Genomic DNA, 20,288 nt, shown 5'->3' on the forward strand with positions numbered 1-20,288 from the left:
ATAATTGCATTATAATACCTAACACAGACAACAAGATATATTTGTTTCAAAAAGCGTATTAATTATAGGAGAATTGGTTTACTTGATGATGCCTTGGTTATCTTCAAATACAGGAGTTAGAAGAAAAGGTTAGGATAGATAAAATTTTGTAGAAATTCAAATCGGCATATCTTTGCTCAACATAATCCAATTTTTATAAAACTAGGACCATTTCATGCAAAAATTATTCTAGTTTTTTTGTCCTACTTTTTATTTTTACTCTCATTTTTCGTTGGGTTGATTGGGTTGATAGCGTCCAACGTAAGTGCACGTTACGAAATCCAAACTGATTGCTGCACAGGCCGTCCGTATCCTTATAATACGGGGTCAACCTGTTGAGGATGATCCTCTCCAGAAACAGCCAATTGTGCTGTGTCAATTAGACAGATTAGTCTATACGCCAAGGGGTCGCTTCGGGACCGTTCGGGGAATAAAGAGTCCCCTTTGGACTTGGCCATCACTATCCTGTAGGCTTCACCCCACGGCTTTGCATTGGCATCTTCGCACAGGTTGTCGGAACAAGCTCTCTTGCTGCTCTTAATGGCCTTGATAAGGGCCAGTTTTGCAGCTCGAAACATTTCACGGCGATCCGCTTTTACCTCCTCGGTGCGGGCACGTTGGCTCTTACGTCTAGCCTTAAGGCAGGTTGTGAAGGAGAAGTCGAGTAGGCGACGAAAAACTACTCCTTAGAAACTGTTTATATTAAATAAATAGAAAAAATAAATTTTCATTCTATGTTTGTTAATCATCCAATACAGACGTGTTTTGTTACGACTACTGCCTCATATTAATAGTCCAATAGGTTATGGGCCTTTATTGAGGAGTTTGAGATTTCGAAGAAATTGGTCGAAATTTTGGACACAAATAAAGTCATGATGGAGCGTCTGAATAACGCTAATTACGAAGCCTGGAAATTCAGGATCGAAATGCTATTGATTCGTGAAGGATTGTGGAAGCATATCTCAGAGCAGGTCCCAGATCCATTGACGACACAAGGAGACGATCGAACAAGGGGAACGATTGCACTGTTTGTTGAAGACAGTCAGTACTCCATTATCCGAAATTGTCAAACTTCCAAAGAAACCTGAGAGGCTTTGAAAAAACATCACCAGAAAGTTTCACTCACGTCCCGAGTAACATTGCTGAAGAGAATTTGTCAATTACAATTCCGTGATGGTGAAGATATGGAACAACATCTTCAGGAAATGGAAGGTCTTTTCTTACGCCTATCAAATGCTGGCCAGAAGCTCGATTCGCAGTTGATGGTCGCTATGGTGCTGAGAAGTCTACCAGAAACCTATGATACCCTTACAACGGCACTCGAGAGCCGGTCAGATGACGAGTTGACCATGGACCTCGTGAAATCAAAGTTAATGGATGAATCGGTGAAACGAAGAAGGAATCCGTCGCGTAATGAGTCAATCTTGCGAGTTGAAACGTCGAAGAAGCAAATCATTTGCCATTTCTGTGGAAAACCAGGCCATGTCAAGAAGGACTGTCGGCAGCTATCAAACCAGAAGGTGGAAGAATCCCGTAGGAAGTTCAAACCGAAAGCGAAGGTAATGAAAGAAGCAGGTTCATCCTTTTGTTTTGCGGTGTATGACAAACCAAACAAGACAACCACCTGGGTCGTTGATTCCGGTGCAAGCGCTCATATGTGCACTGATAGAAGTTTTTTCAAGCATTATGAAAACCAATCAGGATTAACTGTTGCGTTGGCAGATGGAAGTGAAGTAAATGTAGCTGGAAAAGGTTCCGGAACTCTATGCTGCGATTTAGACGACGAAGAAAAAGAAGTTACACTCAGTGATGTTCTGCATGTCCCCGAATTAGATACAAATCTGGTGTCAGTTGGAAAGTTAGCCGAGAAAGGAGCTGAAGTAATGTTCACTGGATCAATTTGCAAAATATCAAAGAGGGGACAAATATAACATAGCAAATAAGGATGATAGTGTTAAGAAAACACGGAACACCTAGTCTAAGGTGCCCGCCAGAGTAGACGCGACGTGCGATGCGACGCGACGCGACTCACGTAAAAGAATAACAATCATTATCAACAGGCTGTCAAATTGCACTGTCGCGTCGCGTCGCATCGCACGTCGCGTTTACTCTGACATCGCCCTAAGAGATGAATGCATGTATTAGATAATATATAGAGACTGCTGCTATTGCTGTAAAAATAGCTGAACTTTATCACCTCCAAACAGCTAGAAGAAAACCGAAAGCTGGTTTAGCGAAGCATAATGAAAACTGCATCCATCATTGGCACCGTGTACTTGGCCACCGTGACGAAGAAGCAATCAGGAAGATAGTTCGCGATGATCTCGCAACAGGTGTCAAGATCGAAAAGTGTAACGTAAACGATGACTGTGAATGTTGTATGGAAGGCAAGATGACGCGACTACCTTTTCCTAAGCAAGCGAAAACACAATCAAATAGAAAATGTGGTCCTATGAATACAGTTACCCCAGGAGGAGCAAAGTATTTCATGACAATTATTGATGACTTCACAAGATATTGCACAGTGTATTTCCTGGAGCGAAAAGCTGAAGTTGCTGATAGAATGGAAGAGTTCGTACAAATGACGGAGACGCGTTTTGGGAAACGACCTGAAATCGTTTGTTCAGACGGCGGCGGAGAATACAAATCAAAACGGCTGGAAAGATTCTATCGTGAAAAAGGGATCACACCACAGTTTACAGCCGCGTATAGTCCCCAGCAAAACGGAGTGGCAGAACGCAAAAACAGAAGCTTAGTGGAGATGGCGCGATGCATGCTAATCGATGCAAGAATGAGTTATATATACTGGGCGGAAGCAGTCAACACTGCCGCGTATGTTCAGAACATACTACCATACCGTGCTACCGAAAAGACACCATTTGAATGCTGGTATGGGAAGAAACCGAATTTAAAACACCTGCATATTTTCGGATCCAGCGCTTTTGTCCATATTCCTGATCAAAAAAGAACCAAGTTGGATTCGAAAGGCATTAAACTTACATTTGTGGGATACTCGAATAATCAGAAAGCCTATCGTTTGGTGGACCTGACAACCAACAAGGTATACCACAGCAGAGACGTTCGTTTCATTAATGAAAGTAAAACTTTGCCGAAAATGTCAAAACCATCCGAGTTTGTGGAGTATGATATGCTCCCCCAAATGCCACGTGAAGCTGTTGATGAGCCGCATTATGAGATCGTCAATGAGGAAGAAGATGTTCAATCATCCTCAGAGGAAGATAATACGTTTCTGGATTGTAGTCAAGGGACACAAGCAGAAGGTTCATCAAGTGGAACAGAAGAAGAAGCAGAAACACCAACGAATGTCAGGAAATCGAATAGAAGCACGAAAGGGTTGTTGCCTGCCAGATATCGTGAAGCCGTTGGAATGGCAAAATCAAATATTCCGGAACCACGTTCATTGAAAGAAGCCGTCGATGGTCCGGAGAGTGAATTTTGGAAAGCTGCTATCAAGGAGGAGTTACAGTCTCACAGCGAAATGGCACATGGGAAGTTGTACCTTTGCCACCTGGACGCAAAACAATCGGCTGCAAATGGATCTTCAAGCGAAAGGAAGACGAAAAAGGTAACGTCGTTCGATATAAGGCACGGTTAGTTGCCCAAGGATTTACTCAAAAATTTGGATCGGACTACGATGAAGTGTTCGCGCCTGTTGTTAAGCAAGTGACATTCAAAACTCTACTATCTATGGCTCACCAACGGAAAATGCTCATCAAACACATCGATGTTAAAACAGCGTATTTGAATGGAGAACTTCAAGAAACTGTTTTTATGCGGCCACCCCCTGGCTGTGTTTTTGGAGATTCCAAGCTAGTTTGTCATCTGAAAAAAGGAATTTATGGACTAAAACAAGCGGCAAACATCTGGAATAAAAAGCTAGATTCAGTTCTACGGAAACTTGGATTCAAATCATCTGACAACGACTCTTGTCTATACTAGAAAGCATAACAGTGATGGAACAATCTCTTACATTGCCGTTTATGTTGATGATCTTGTTGTTGTCTGCAATTTTGAGGAGGAGTATGCAACTATTGTCAGAAGCCCAAACCACTATTTCAAGATAACGCCTTTGGGAGATATTACACATTTTCTTGGTATTCACGTTACTCGTTATGAAGATGGCATATCCCTGAATCAGAAAACTTATATTCAAAAACTGTTGAACAAATTTTGTATGCAAGACGCAAAACCATCAAAAATTCCCCTCGATCCTGGATACATACAACTGAAGGAGGAAAATGTTGAACTACTGCCGAACAACCATCAATTCGCCAGTTTGATCGGAGGATTGTTATACATATCTGTAAACACAAGACCAGATAGGGGAACGGTTCGCCACTTCATCTCATAGCTCCTATTTCCGTCCCATCAAAAACAAAGCAATGAAAAGGAATTTGGTTTGTTTATTATTTTTGTATTTTTTTTCAGCAGTGAGCACGCATGTTGACAAAAAGAAGCGACGAATTTGGTGCCGTACTTCTTTGTTTAGCGATGAGATGGATATATGTACAGTGAGATGGAGATCGGAACAGTTCCCCTATATCCGTTGCTGTATCCATCTTAGGACGAAAAACCAGTAATCCATGTCAAGCCGACTGGGTGGAAGCGAAGCGTGTACTTCGGTATCTAAAAGGAACCATGGATCACGAACTTGTTCTAGGTCGCGACTCTTCACAACTTGAAGTTTTCGTGGATGCAGATTGGGCTGGTGATACCGCTGATCGAAAGTCAACATCTGGATTTCTTTTTCGCTACGCAGGAGGTATGATCGGATGGAACGCAAAAAAGCAAGATAATGTTACCCTGAGCAGCACAGAGGCTGAATATGTAGCTATGGCTGAATGTTGCAAAGAGCTGAATTGGATACTTCGTTTACTCGATGACCTTGATATACAAACTGTACTACCTGTGAAAGTGAACGAAGATAATCAAAGCTGTATCAAATCAAACAACTCAGTTCAAGTAACATCAACAAAAGATCAAAACATATCGAAACAAAGTATCATTTTATTCGAGAACTCAAACAAAACGGTATCATTGATCCACAATATTTGACAACCGAAGAAATGATAGCGGATATGTTAACAAAACCATTATTGAAGACAAAACTTTTGAAGTTTCGCGAGTTAGCAGGAGTTATCTCGTCGAGGAGGAGTGAAGGAGAAGTCGAGTAGGCGACGAAAAACTACTCCTTAGAAACTGTTTATATTAAATAAATAGAAAAAATAAATTTTCATTCTATGTTTGGTAATCATCCAATACAGACGTGTTTTGTTACGACTACTGCCTCATATTAATAGTCCAATAGGTTGATCGAGGGCTGCAATCTCGGCACTCCACCAGTATACCTGGCGTCTGTCATATCTCGGCTGGGCTTTCTTCGGCACGCGCGCGATAATACAGCTATCAGCGTTTCCCCGCTTAGACTGTCAGTGTTGGTCGGCAGTCCCAGGGCATCGGTGAAAACATCGCTGTTATAGCGATGTACCGCTTAAAGCGCACAAGCCTAGCGGGAGTGCCAATCGGCACATCAGGATCGACTCCAGTAAGATCCTGATTATGGCATACTAGCTGCGTGTTACTGGATTATGTTTTGAAAAAAGATATTGTAGTTACCAGATAAAGATTGTCACTGTCGTCGCTGTCCGGCGAATGGGCTAATGGTCAGGATGTCTTCCGTCCCATGAAACCGTGGCGGGCCTTGTAGCACGCGGTACAATCCTGTCACATAATTGTCAAACTGCGTGGGGTAGGCTCAGACTCAGAGGCTCTTTCTTGACTAGCGCTGATCTGGCTCTAAACACGAAATTGTCAACCCTCGCATGGCTTCCCTGTATAGATAACCATGGGATAAGGCGACTACACCAGCATCAGGATTCGACAGCAGCCGCAAGGGGGACCCAACAGCAATGATTCTTTCAACAAAATCAAAAAAAGTAGTAGAAGGAGCGGTGTCTGGCGGTATGAAGGACCCTTTCGCTAGACGAAGTGGCCACAATCGGTCACCCCAAAGGTCGCCGGGGGAGGCGAAGGTGATGGCCGTGGTGGGTCAGATGAGGTGCCGGTCGACGTAAAAATGGACGGCCCCACTCTGACCATGGTCATAAGCTCGGTGAGGACCAACCACGAGGACAGCGGAGGCCAGACAATGAAGGTGATTACTAACGTTTCAGATGTAATCATGTCCTTTCTGGATACCCGTGTAAACTATCCACCTTTTTACGCAGGTCATGCTAAAAACTTTGATTTATCCCTTTCTGACGTTTCTGGTGTCCACTATAATTTTCATTATTGGATCAAAGAATGCTTTGCCGTGTTAATTTTTTTGAAAACATGGGAATATCAGAAGTTTTTTGGTCTCTCAATAGCTTTTGATATATAATTTCTTCTCAAGAGCTACTGTGTGGATCTGAATAAGGAACAGAATAATTCGCGCATTATTTCAAAGTTGTGGAAAGGTTGATAATATTCTGACGTATGGAGCTGCTATGGGAAATAAGAGATGGTTTAACCCTTATGCGGCCGACAGGTGTTCCTTTTTCAATTTCGAGTGGTGATATTTCAATGTGTTTTTATAGCTGGAAGCTGAAACTCGGTGACATCTAGAACTCCATAAATTGTAGCATTTGTGATAAAATCACGTCGATACAGTGAGGGTGGACGTCTAAGGGGAAGACTCCGATACAGGGTGTAAAATGAAAATTTCAAAATTGGGAACCGTCACGAAATCATGTAAGATTTGTAACTTTAATTACCACGTACGTGGATGGCCGACAGGGCACCCGTGTTCGCATAATAATTGATATTTTCATAACTAACAATCTTCAACCGATTTAGATAATTTTGACAGTTTTGGAAACAGAAACTCATATACTTTTTGCCCACTGTCAAGGTTTATAGCTAACCATAGTTATACAAGAAATCCTTGAAGTAAGGCATAAGAGTCTGCACGCGTAACCAAAGGACTATCAACCAGTTTCAAAGATGTTACATGCTCATTGCGCTTCTTGGAATAATCGGTATTCACAGTATATGTTATTGGTCTCCAAAAACCCTTGGATTAAGGCCTCAGTCATCCAAAAAATCCCTGGAATAAGATCTTACAATCTGCTTGCGTAACCTAAAGTCTATCAACTTGTTTCAAAAGTGATACATGCTCTTTCTGGTCTTTAGAATAGATTGTCATCACTACATATGTTCTGTGCTATCCAAGAAATCTCTCGGAAAAGTCCTCGTACAGTCATACAAGAAATCCGTAGAGAAAGGCCTTAGGGTAGATAATCGTAACCAAAGGACTTATATCGAAAGTGGCAGATGTTGATTGTGGTGCTTAGAATAGAATGTAATGGCAACATATGCTCTGCGCTATACAATAAAAATTGTGGTCCTTGGAATAAACTGAGATCACAACATATGTTCTGCATTATTCAAGAAATCTTTGGAGTAAGACTTCAGTCATACAAGCAATCCCTGGAGTAACGCCTTGTGGTCTGCCTGCGTTTCACAAGGTCTCTCGTACAAATTCAAATACGGTACATGCTCTTTATGGTACTTAGCATAGAATGCGTTCATATGATATGTTCCGGATAATCCAAGAAAACTCTGGAGTAAGGCCTTAAAGTCTACATGCGTTGCAGTCTGCCCAATTTATGGACGAGAAGAAGGCGGGGGTGAAAAATTCATTTTCGGTGCAAAACATAAACAAACCGGCTGGCTCTCCCATACTAAAATCCAAGATGGCTGAATCGTGAATTTGGCAGATTGGAACACCTAGTGGTGTATTCATCTTGGGCGGGTCTGCTGTCTCCGCTTCCATCTAAAACGATACACGTTCTGCTGGGTACCTTGCTGCAGCACGACCGCCCGCGCTGCGTCCTTCTCCTCCAGAATCCGTCTGCACTCTTCGTCGAACCAATCGTTCCGTCGATTTCGTCCCATATACCCGACGTTGTTCTCCGCTGCGTCGTTAATTACTGCTTTAGCTGTATTCCAGCAGTGCTTAAGAGGGCCCTATCGAGCTCACCCTCTTCCGGCCACGCTGCCTAGAGATGCTGCGCGTATCCAAGAGCTTCAGTCGCTCTAGGTCGTACCGCGGCGGTTGTCGGTACCGAACATTGTACCGATGACGGATAGTTTTGGGCGCAGTTTAACCATCAACAGATAGTGATTAGAGTCGATGTTAGCGCCACGAAATGTCCGGACGTCGATAATGTCGGAGAAGTGCCGTCCATCAATCAGAACGTGGTCGATTTGTGATTCTGTTTGCAGTAATGGTCTCCAGGTGTACCGATACGGAAGGCTGTGACTGAAAGGAAGTAGGTGCTGCGAATGGTCATATATTCTTGGAAGCTGGCTAAATCATTTAGTCGTAGGCCGTTTTCGTTCGTCAGCCTGTGAGCGTTGAACTTTCCAATAGTCGGTCTAAACTCCTCCTCTTGGCCAACCTGAGCATTCAAATATCCTATGATGATTTTGACGTCGTGACTTGGGCAGCTGTCGTACTCACATTCCAGCTGCGCGTAGAATGCGTCTTTATCATCATCAGTGCTTCCGGAGTTTGGGCTATGTACGTTGATTATGCTGAAGTTGAAAAACCGGCCTTTGATCCTCAACCTCAACATTTTTTCATTGATCGGCAATCACCCGATCAAGCGCCTTTGCATAGCGCCCATCACTATGAAAAGCTGTTCCCAGCTCGTGTGTGTTGCCGCAGCTCTGGTAAGATGGTATGATTACCTCTGAACGTTCGCACTATTGATCCCTTCCAAAAAAAAACTCCTGCAGCGCTACGATGTCGAATCCACGGTCCTTGAGTACATCGGCGAGTATGCGTATCCGATGAAGTTGAGAGATTTGCTGTTGCACGAACCGAGTTTCCAATCGCTAGTCCCTTTTCGCCGCAGTGGTCCTCGTCGATGTTTCCGGTCCGTACTCTTTTGTTGATTATTCGTTGCGTAAGTTTTTTTTAAAGTCTGGCTTGCAGGGCCTGACACCAAACCCCCTAAATTTTCGGAGGACCATTCTGTACTCTGCACAGAAAAAACAAACTAAATTCGAAAGACATATATTGGGTATTCGGCCGTCATATGCATATTTGTCCAATATTGGGTCCCATGCACTGGGGACAGATATTACGGAGAAAAAGAAAAATTTGGAAGGCTACGCGGAAATAACGCGCAGAGGTGAATCCCCGCATAGAACAAATCATGCATAGTGTGCGTTGAATCAAGTGCAAACATAAAAATAAACCTACTGTCATGACTGGGATGGTGTGTGCTTACGTATTTAGACATGAAATATGGAATGTTTTATTAATTAACTTTAGAAGAATGATTTCGTATAGATTCATGTAAGTAAACTTTTGATTGGTTCTACAGGCGGCTTTATAGGCTTGCGCAAAACTCCTGTCTAGGCGAAGGGTCGTCGTGCCTTGACGTATTTACCAAAACCAAGTCTTGAGCTAGCGTGCTTTGAACGACAAACGTTCGCGTTAGGACCTATACATGTTAATATAAGAGTTCAACAGTGCTCGTTGTGATACAATATCATATCTTAGGCAAGCCCCACCATTCGCAGTGGTCAGAGGAGATGCCGCGAAAACCTTGCATCCTCTATTCCGGTCAGCGAAACATTTTTATTTCAGAATCGTCCATTCCCTTTATTAATTTAGGGAGAGGTATTAGAAAAACTAAACACATTGGACTTTCGGGAAATTCTTAAAATGATTGATTGAAGCATTGCAATTCATTTGTATTCTATTTCCCACCTGTTGTGTTATCCAGAACTATCAACATTCTTTAAATGTCATCAATATAAATATAAACATAACATAACATTGCGAATTTAGCAATAGCTACCTATGATCACTTACCGGGAAAATATTCATTGGTGGCGATTTGAATTTTCCAGGATTCCAATTTTTTCTTGCAAGGCGTAATATGATGGACAAGATTTATCTGCAGTTCGAATAGCACGTGGCATCATAGCAATCACTGCTTAAATACACCACGTGTTGATTAAAATTTTAAATAACATCGAGTAGTCTGTTTTCTGAGGTTATTGAAAATTGAGTTGGCAGTCTTACGAATACTGTTAACAGCAACAGACGTGCGAGCATGGAACAAAAATATATTCTGCCGGTGATGATTTGGCCGGTGCCTTCGTACTTTCGTCGCCGACGATCAATGCAGCAAAGCGCCAGCTATTCGGCGGATGAAGCTGGAAATCCTTCTGGCGAATTGTCTGCAACATCGGGTTATGTTCCCGTAGTGGCCTGTGGCAATAGAATGGCGAACCTCTGGTCGTTTCTATCAGCGAATTACATTGCAACAAAACCTACGTGCGTAGGTTGCTGTAGGTTGCTGTAGGTTTATTCGTGAAGTTAGTTTTACGATAACTGTGTTTACTGTTTAATTGCGTACTTACAAAATCGGTTGGCAAAGGTAATTCTAGCACAATTCTAGCCGTACGACACTCTACAACGATGACACGTGTAACCTGAACGTAGTCACTTTAATTTAGGTTAGGTTTAAACAATTATATTAGATTCTTACAATTCGTTTGGATGTTTGTGCCGAGAACAACACTTTTTAGTTTTATGTAATAATTCAATTAGCTTTAAGTACTATCTGTAAGTTCAAATTAGTGTAAATTAGGATTTAATCAATTCAATAGCTATAGATTTCACCTGTTACAAAGGGCTACTTCACTGGGTTGAGTTTAGCTAACAATGACGAATAAAGGGAAAACAATTCGTTACATTTGACCGATGCTTTGACGTTTGAGCAGTCACCTTGACGTCTTCCGTGACATTTATATTAGAACGTCATCAATCTTGATCAGCAGTGCTGCCAGTACCAACACTCTCTCCCCCGTAATACTGGCCACCAGGTTCAGTGTTACCACCTGCATCAACCTCTAGTACAGCTAACCGAGCCACAGGCCTACGTATTATCCCCCTCACAGTTTGTATGATAGCTTGTCGCACCCTACCATCTGTCCCCTTGATTGCTTCTACAATTCGCCCTCTAATCCACTCATTCCGCTTACCTTCTCCGACTACCACCACTAGCTGTCCTTCAGAGATCGGCTTCACTTCGTTGCACCACTTCGTTCGTTTAGTCAACGTGGGAAGATATTCCCTAATCCATCTTCGCCAGAAAACATCGAGCTGTAGTTGTACTTGACTCCACGATGACCTCAGTGCCGTTGTCGGATCAGTTGCTTCAACCGCCGGCTGGCGGACGCCACTTGAGTTTCCCAATAAGAAATGGTTCGGTGTAAGCGCCTCTTGCTCCTCGGCTGTGAGCGGTAAATAGCATAGCGGTCGACTGTTAACGATGGCTTCGGCTTCCACTACGAATGTTTCTAACGCCTCATCATCCAGCTTGCGGTTGTTGTTGTACGCAGTTTCCATAGCATTTTTATGGAGCGGACCATTCTCTCCCAGGCCCCGCCCATGTGCGGAGTGCTAGGAGGGTTAAACACCCATTTAGTAGCGGTTCCTGTGAATGTGACAGCTAACTGTTCGATCTGTTTATTCAGCAACTTTACGGCTCCCTGAAAATTCGTGCCGTTATCTGAGTAAATCTCTGCTGGCGAACCTCTGCGGCATATGAATCGTCGGATACATTTAATGCAGGAGTCTGTAGTCAAATTGTGTGCAACTTCTACATGCACTGCCCGTATGGTCAAGCAGGTGAATAAGGCTATCCAGCGCTTAGCGTTGCTCCTTCCGATCTTCACTGTCAATGGCCCAAAAAATCTAGGCCGGTGTGCGTGAAAGGTCGTACAAAAGATGCCATTCTTGCTAAGGGCAACGGTGCCATACAGGGAAACTTTCGGAGAACTCTTGTATACTCGACACCATTGACACGCTTTAGCTGTCTTGGTCACTGCTGTTCTGAGTCTTGGGACGTGGTAAAGCTGGCGAATTTCATTCACTACGGTTTCTGTATTTCCGTGCAAATATCTACGGTGATAGCGGTCCAAGATTAGAGCTGTCAAAGGATGCTTTCTAGGAAGGATCACTGGAAACTTAGTATTATTATCCACATTCGGCGCAGCTGAGATTCTGCCATCAACGCGTAGAATATTCCGTTCATCCAAGAACGGACACAGCTGGTAGATAGAACTACTTTTCATCAAGGAAGTCTGCTCGTCTACCGGTTTCGACGCATTGCGTTTCAGAACCATTATCTCGTCTGGAAACCCCTGCCACTGTGCTTCTCGGATGAGAAGACTTTCTGCTTTCTGGAGCTCTTCTGAAGTTAATGGACCAACTAATCTTTCCTCTCGTGAGATGTTTCGCTTGAGGTTATGAAGATAACGAAACACGTAGGCAACGGCGCGTATTGCTCTGTCGAGTTGAGAAAATCGCTCCAACTTTACAAGAGGTCCCGGAACATAAAACACCCCGAGCGTAGCATGGTCGCAGCTCTTCTTCCGTAGGTGATGATAGTATTCTTTGAGCTGGCCATTCTTCCTCCGGTAACTGTAGGAATAAAGGACCCTTGAACCAGATACTATTTGCATCCAGCTTCGGGCCGCTTCCCCATTTCGTCGCGATGTCTGCTGGATTTTGCTTAGAGGGAACCCAGCGCCAGGCGTCAGCATCGGTAATTGTTATCAGTTCTCCAATTCTGCAGGCCACAAATTGTGTATACCTTCGATGATTGGCCCGGAGCCAGGATAGAACTGTGGCTGAATCGCTCCAGAATACCTTTCTTGTGATGTGTACCGTATGACTTTCTTCGATGAACTGTGATAGACGAGCACCGAGTACTGCTGCTAGTAGCTCTAAACGTGGTATCGAAAGCGTCTTTAGAGGGGCCACCTTTGTTTTGGCTGCAATAAGCGCGCATTCTGGTAATCCATCTGTGTTCAATGTCCGGAAGTAGGCCACCGCACAGTATGCAGCTTCGCTGGCATCCACGAATATGTGGAGTTGGAGGTTTCTATAGCGCTCTTTGGTTGCTTCCAAGAAGTAACAACGGGGAAGTTTGATGGCGCGTACCTCCTCGAGCAAGTTTGTCCAATTTTTCCATCTTCGGTGCAGATCTTCGTTTATTCTATCATCCCAATGTATCCCTTCTCTCCAGACTTCTTGAAGGAGGATCTTACCATGCACCACAAAAAGACTCAGCAGGCCCAACGGATCAAAGGAGCGACATTAGAATTTTCAGCATTTGCCTTTTTGTAGGGCGTTGGTTGCCCTTCATCGAATCAGCGACATCCGGCTTTACTTCAGTAGAAAAACAGAAAACGTCCTCGTGTGTTACCCACAACAGTCCGAGTACCCGCTAAGAATCGCTTTGTTTGTCTGCGGTAAGTCTCTTGTCTTCCATTGGCTGGGCCTCGCCTAACGCGACCAAGACATCGTTGCTATTAGACAGCCAATTCCTCAGTTCAAACCCGCCTTGCTCATGGACGAGACGCATTTCCATGGATACTCTAATTGCTTCTTCTGTGGACTCGTAGCTCTCTAAGGAGTCGTCCACGTAATGGTTGTTCATTATGCCTTCGACTGCGCGGGGATACAAATCTTGGAATTCCTTAGCGTTCCTGTTTTTTATGTATTGGGCTGAAGCCGGAGAGCATGTTGAGCCAAAGGTGGCTACGTCCATGATATACACATCGGGTTTTCACAGGGATTGTTACGCCAGAGGAACCGCTGAGAGTGGCGATCCGCTTTACGTATATGGATTTGGTGGAACATTTCTTTTATATCGGAGGAAACTCCCACGTTAAATTGGCGAAACCGAACTAAGACACCGGGAAGAGATGTTAGGTGATCCGGACCTTTCAGCAATACGGAATTTAAGGAGATCCCGTTCACAGCCGCTTTTGCGTCCCATATCATCCGAACCTTATTGGGTTTGCGAGGGTTGACTACTTCCCCTAGGGGCAGATACCATGCACGTCGAATGTCACAGTTGCCCAGTTCCTCCTCGGTTGCGCGATGTGCATAACCTTTTAATTGATAATCTTCAAGTTGCCGTCGAAGGACTTGTTTCAACTCTGGATTCCGATTCATTCGTTTCTCTAAGCATTCTAGCCGACGAAGCGCCATGTTATAGCTATCAGGGAGCTCTACGTGGTCGAACTTCCAAAGCAGACCAGTTTCAAAATGGTTGCCGACTCGAATGGTTGTATCCTCAAGGATTCGTTGAGCTCGTTGATCTGCCTCCGACAGAAGTGGTTGTATTGTTTGAATTCTTATATCTTCCGTTGTGAAGAACTCCTTGATGAGCTCGTGCAACGATTGATCGGATGCACACCCACAAGCGTGACAGTTGAGCGATGGGTTCTGATCAGTACTCGGCGAGCCACCGTATACACACCAGCCAAGCCTCGTTTTCGCGGCCACTGGTTCGCGTTTACCTCCTTCCCGTATTTTCAGCGGCACCATTACATCTAGATTGTTGACCCCAATTAAGAGTTTGGGGACCGCCTTTGTGTAGCTCACGACAGGAAGCCCTTTCAGGTATGGAAACTGTTCCGATAGATGCTCAAAGGGAAGTGTTTGGGAAGGTAGAGACAACTCCTTTACCGTTTGGACTTCATCTAAAGAATACTTCTTTCCTTCAGATGACGAAATTATTAGTGACAGTTGCTTCGATCCATTTTCCACTCTGCTCACGTTCCCGGTCCATATTAAACATAATGGCATATTTTTCCTCCAACACCGAGTTCCTTTGCAAGGCTTTCTTCCAGGAGTGTTAAAGATGATCCGTCATCCAGGAATGCGAAAGTATTCACGATTCCCTTTGGTCCATGCAGAGTCACTGGCAGTATCCTGAAAAGCAGGGACTGTTTCATTTGTCGATGAGTGTTGTTCTGCGCAACATTTAATACGGTTTGAGTTTTCGATTCTGGGTTGCTTCGCTGCGAGTGTAGAAGCGGATGATGGCGATACTCACAGCCATTAATGCCGCAGTTGCCAGGTTTTCGGCAGCTTCTTCTTCCGTGTGTGTTTAAACAATTTCGGCATAGCCCATTAGACTGCACGCACTTCCAACGTCCATCCACCGAAAGAGATTTGAAGAATAGACAGTCCGGGATACGATGACCGGTCTTCCTGCAAGCTGAACATGATTTCACTTCCTCCAAGCTGTTAGACGATTTCGAATTTACGTTCAATTTATGGTCACTGTGATGAGTATTAACACTTCCTCTGGTTTTAGAACTGTTCTTCACGAAAGCACTGCTGCTGACAAACACGGTCACTTTACTTACTGCTCTCACTACACTGGACATAAAGGAACCGAAGGTTTTAAGATTCACCTCCGAGAATCCCTGGAGGTATGATCCCCACTCCATCTGTAGATGTGGTGGTAGTTTGGCGACGAGTTCCGCGAGAAGCGAAGGGTTTGACAGATGAACTGATTGACCAGCAACTTCCAAATGGTCACATAAACTTTGTATTGACATTCCAAAATCGATAATAGTTTGGAACCTTTCCACTTTCGGCGATGGAGCTGATCGCACCTTTTCAAGGAGGGCTGAGATCAACAACTCAGGCCTACCATAAAGCAAATGCAAAGTTTCTATAATATGTGGTACAGACTCAGGTAAAAGCAAACGGCTTTGAACAGCTTCGTATGCTGCGCCCTTAAGGCTTCGCTGAAGACGGCATAGATTCTCGGCGCTAGAGTACCCACAAGCAAGGGTGGTATTCATAAAACTGCTAATGAATACTGGCCAGTCGGCTGGGTTGCCGGAAAAGGGGGGCAAGTCACGAGGCATGACTTGTCTTGCAGCTAATTGTGAGGGGATGGGGCAAACGTGGCTATATTTGCATTGAGCAATGGTGATTGCAAAGGTGATAAAGCAATGCTACCAAATTGCTTCATCAGGTGTTGGAGGTTGGAATCGTTTTGCATTGGTGGTAAAGGATTACTGTCTGACTTACCTGGTGGCTCGGAGAAAGCAGTGGGGAGGGGCAGGTACAAACCCTGATACTGGCTCAGACCAGTTCGGTAAGGCAGATTGAGATACAGATGCCGGCCCGGGGTGTACCGAGCTGGTTCCAGGTAGAGGCGCAGCCGATGCTGCGAATGGTAGTGACATTCCTGGTGGTGGCGGTAGCGTTGTATATCCTAATGCTGGTGCACACGGAGGAGGCGGCAAAACTGTAGGTTTATGTGCGGACTGTAGAGGCAGCACCGATGTTCCATTCGATGTATCTTCAGGTGCAGATAGCGGGGCAGTAGTAATGGAGGTATAGGTGCTGATGGGGTGGCGCCGATGAAACTAATACCGGCGGCATAGATGCTAACGCTGATATTGGTTGGTTTTCCGGCATACCGGACGACGATTCTGGCGGATGAGCCACTGATGTCGTTTGTGGGTTCCTTGTATCCGAACACGCCAACAACAATGCGCTGGATTGTGTTTGTGTTGGGGTGGATTGTGCCAACGGCACCGTACCGGTAATCTTATTGAAGACTCCAGTTCTAGCTTTGTCTTGTTTCGGAATTGTTTTCGAATCCTCTGGCACTTGCATGGAGATCTTTTGTATTGTTGCTGATCGTTGGTTGGACAGAGCAGGGTGTTTCAATGGGCTCAGGAGGCTGGAGCTTGGTGGCTGCATTAAATTCTGAACCCCAGGGGCGATCGCAGTAGTAGTCGCAGGTGCGGTACGATTGGACGATGCTGGCGGCATGGTTGAGAGACGTGCTTCCGTTGATTTTTCTGGGGGTGTCTCCGACTGCTCTGCACAGTTGTTGACCCATTGTACGACCTTGGCGATTTTAGAGCGCTTACTGACTCGGCTACTCTTGCTACGAACACTAACGTTTTCTTCGTCCAACTCCAGTTGAGACTCCAGCAGTTTGTATTTATCCTCGATGAACCGTTTCTGCATTGCTTGGAGCTCCTCCAGCTTCTCAAGCTGCAGATTTATCCTGGCTGAGTTTCCGGATTTACCGGAGGTGTGGGATGCACGTGAACCAGACGCGACGCTGGCTATTTCGTCTACCTGGCAGTTGGCACGACCAGGCACGATTCTCAATCGAATCGGATACTCCAGCACATGCGAAGTGCCACCAAGTTTGGCAAATATCACATTGTACCATGCTTTCCTCACCGTTGATACGATCGCACTTTACGCAATCTGACCGCTGTTCGTCGAGCGTGTGTACGATGTGTGATGTGATGTTTCCGTGCATCTCAGGAATGGATTTTCTGGAATCGTATTCATATTGACCAGATTGGTACTGGCGATTTTCTAAAGCTTGTTCCCGTAGTGGCCTGTGGCAATAGAATGGCGAACCTCTGGTCGTTTCTATCAGCGAATTACAACGCACGTAGGTTTTGTTGCAATGTAGCTTTAGCTGTAGGTTTATTCGTGAAGTTAGTTTTACGATAACTGTGTTTACTGTTTAATTGCGTACTTACAAAATCGGTTGGCAAAGGTAATTCTAGCACAATTCTAGCCGTACGACACTCTACAACGATGACACGTGTAACCTGAACGTAGTCACTTTAATTTAGGTTAGGTTTAAACAATTATATTAGATTCTTACAATTCGTTTGGATGTTTGTGCCGAGAACAACACTTTTTAGTTTTATGTAATAATTCAATTAGCTTTAAGTACTATCTGTAAGTTCAAATTAGTGTAAATTAGGATTTAATCAATTCAATAGCTATAGATTTCACCTGTTAAAAAGGGCTACTTCACTGGGTTGAGTTTAGCTAACAATGACGAATAAAGGGAAAACAATTCGTTACATTTGACCGATGCTTTGACGTTTGAGCAGTCACCTTGACGTCTTCCGTGACATTTATATTAGAACGTCATCAATCTTGATCAGCAGTGCTGCCAGTACCAACAGGTTACGATACATTCCTCCTTATTCCCGGTGGACCATGGTGCACAGTTTCACTTAGAGTCCTTCGCTGGCACTAGGACGATGATCAGCCGCCCCTAACACGGAGAACAGACGCTGTTGTGATCCGCTCCTAACATGGAGAATAGACGCTCAGTAAGATTTGCTCCTCCGGAGCGGTGCAAACCCCCCCACCCCCTTCCCTGTCAGCATACGATCATAGTTCCCACCGGGGTTGGTTACCGATTTTCCCTGTTGACTGTTATTAAACATTTTCAATTATGTTGAAACTTCATTTGAAATTGTTTTAAAATTCGATTCCATCCCGACTTGGTGTGTCGGTTTTCACCCTCACAGGGTGTCGATCTTACCCGCACAAAATGGACGTTTTCATCAGAAATCAAGTTCTATCGAGAAATATTGTCGTAAGACCTCATGGACTGATGCATAAAGGGCCAAAGCATGCTTGTATGAAATTTCTAGACCAAAAAATAGCTTCATAGATTGAGGAGCTGTAAAGTAGCTTAAGGTGTCGGTTTTACCCACTTTTCCCCAACATGTATTTGAAGCAAGAGCGTAATCATGGTAACATGTATAAAAATTCAAATGTTCATGGAATGCTTCTTTGTATATCGTCATCTTCCACTATTGTTGCTATGGAAGACCGAAACTACCTCTGAATCTCCACAATACCACGGGAAGTTAGTGAGTGAAGCGGACAGAAACAATTCGGGATACATTATGGAAAACGATGTGACTAATGCTTTCTTAGAGGAAAATTTACTGCTTATAAAACAGAAGCGGCGTCGAATAAGGTACTCACGGTTCCGGCAGCCTCGGCAGTCGTCTTCCCAGCAGCACTGTATTGGAGTTGATGGCTTGTTCGCGAAAACGATGCGCATTATTAAGCGCAATCATGCAAACCGGGCAGATCTGCTGCGACAAGAGCGGATCCAACGTGACCATGATGTCGGTGATATGGTAGATCATTTCGGCGATCGGTATCCCAGTGCGATCACTTTTGGTTACAACCGAAATAAAAGGGTTGTCCACATTCGGCGGCGGGGGCTCGCAGCACGTTCGGCAGAGAATCGGTTCGTCACTCATTATCCGTGCGCTGAGGTCAACAACGTATGTATTACCCAGGTATTACCTAAATCAGGTATCCGGCGGGTAAATTTGCTTTCACTGAATGTAACACAATTTGAATTATAATTCGAAGATTGTTTATTATTTGATAATCGACACACACACTATTGAAATTTAATAATAATTAATAATATTAAATAAACATTCGCTTAATATTTATTATAATAGAAAAACAGGAGCTAAGGAGCAAAACACAACACTACACGGAAGTTTTGAAATACCCATTAAATGAGGCAAATGCACCCATTTTTTGAAATTGTTTTGAGATGTCAAAAAATGGGTATTTTTTTCATAAACAAAAAAGAGTATTTTTTCCCCATCAACGAATATCTCTTTCGAAAGATTAGATTGGGTAAATTATATGCACTACAAATATTGTGTCCACCGTAGTCGCCATTTTTTCTATTTTCAGTTTCGACGGAGAAAACAAATTCGGTTGAAATTCGTCCAGGAAAACGTATTATGGAAAAATTGATATATTCTCTTAAAGCGTAAGGTAAGTTTAATTTATTTAGTTTTGTCTTACACTGTTTGCGCTTCGGTTCGTGCGAAGGAAACAAGTAGCCGTCATACACAAGTAATTTTTAATAAAATTCTTTTTCCATTGCAGTCAGGAACGAAACGACGAGCGGAAGAAAATGCATTGCGATTTGAATCCCGAACCGACAGTGCCAATGGAAATCACTTCGAGATAGAAACGAGAAGCGCAGTGCAAAATTCGATTCCGGATCGCATAAAATGGCCTCGTCTTATCACCAGAGGATGATCGCAACAGGGGCTGCATTGCAAGAGGACATGTATCAAATAAGAAAAAGCTACGACGCGATGGGGACCGAAGCCATCAAACCGCATAAGTTTGAGCTGAGGAAAGGAGCAAGGAGGAGGCTGAGCACTTGAACACATGGAGAAGTTTTTTGTTGCTACTTGAAATCAAGATTTTAATAAAAAATAACATTTCCATTCGTTTTTAAATTATTCAACAAGGGATATTATTTCGATTCAATTTAATTCATCCTAACCTCAATTCTGCTGCTGCTGTTTTAGTAAAATGATGATTTTTTACCCATTTCTCAAAGAATAGTCAGGAGTATTAAAAACCCATTTTTTGAAGTTAGGGGCACTTACTCATTAATGAGTAAACGCGATTTACCCATTAAATGAGTTATGCCGCTTTTGTTAGAAATGGGTACGAAAATACCCATTAATGGGTACTTGCGTGCTTCCGTGTAAACGCGATCGCGAACAAG

The 20,288-nt window shown here is 43.8% G+C and overlaps 1 protein-coding gene across 1 annotated transcript in view; it reads right to left on the reverse strand.

Annotated features, from left to right (window-relative positions):
• Positions 1-19,241, reverse strand: part of LOC134205795 (uncharacterized) — a 129,519-nt gene extending 110,278 nt beyond the window's left edge. The window contains exon 1 of the mRNA XM_062681391.1: positions 18,716-19,241. Within this exon, the coding sequence (XP_062537375.1) occupies positions 18,716-18,999 (284 nt within the window). The 5' untranslated portion in view covers positions 19,000-19,241. The remainder of the gene's footprint in view (positions 1-18,715) is intronic.
• Positions 19,242-20,288: the final 1,047 nt, after the last annotated feature.

The sequence above is a fragment of the Armigeres subalbatus genome, chromosome 1, assembly GCF_024139115.2.
Source record: "Armigeres subalbatus isolate Guangzhou_Male chromosome 1, GZ_Asu_2, whole genome shotgun sequence".
Taxonomy (NCBI): domain Eukaryota; kingdom Metazoa; phylum Arthropoda; class Insecta; order Diptera; family Culicidae; genus Armigeres; species Armigeres subalbatus.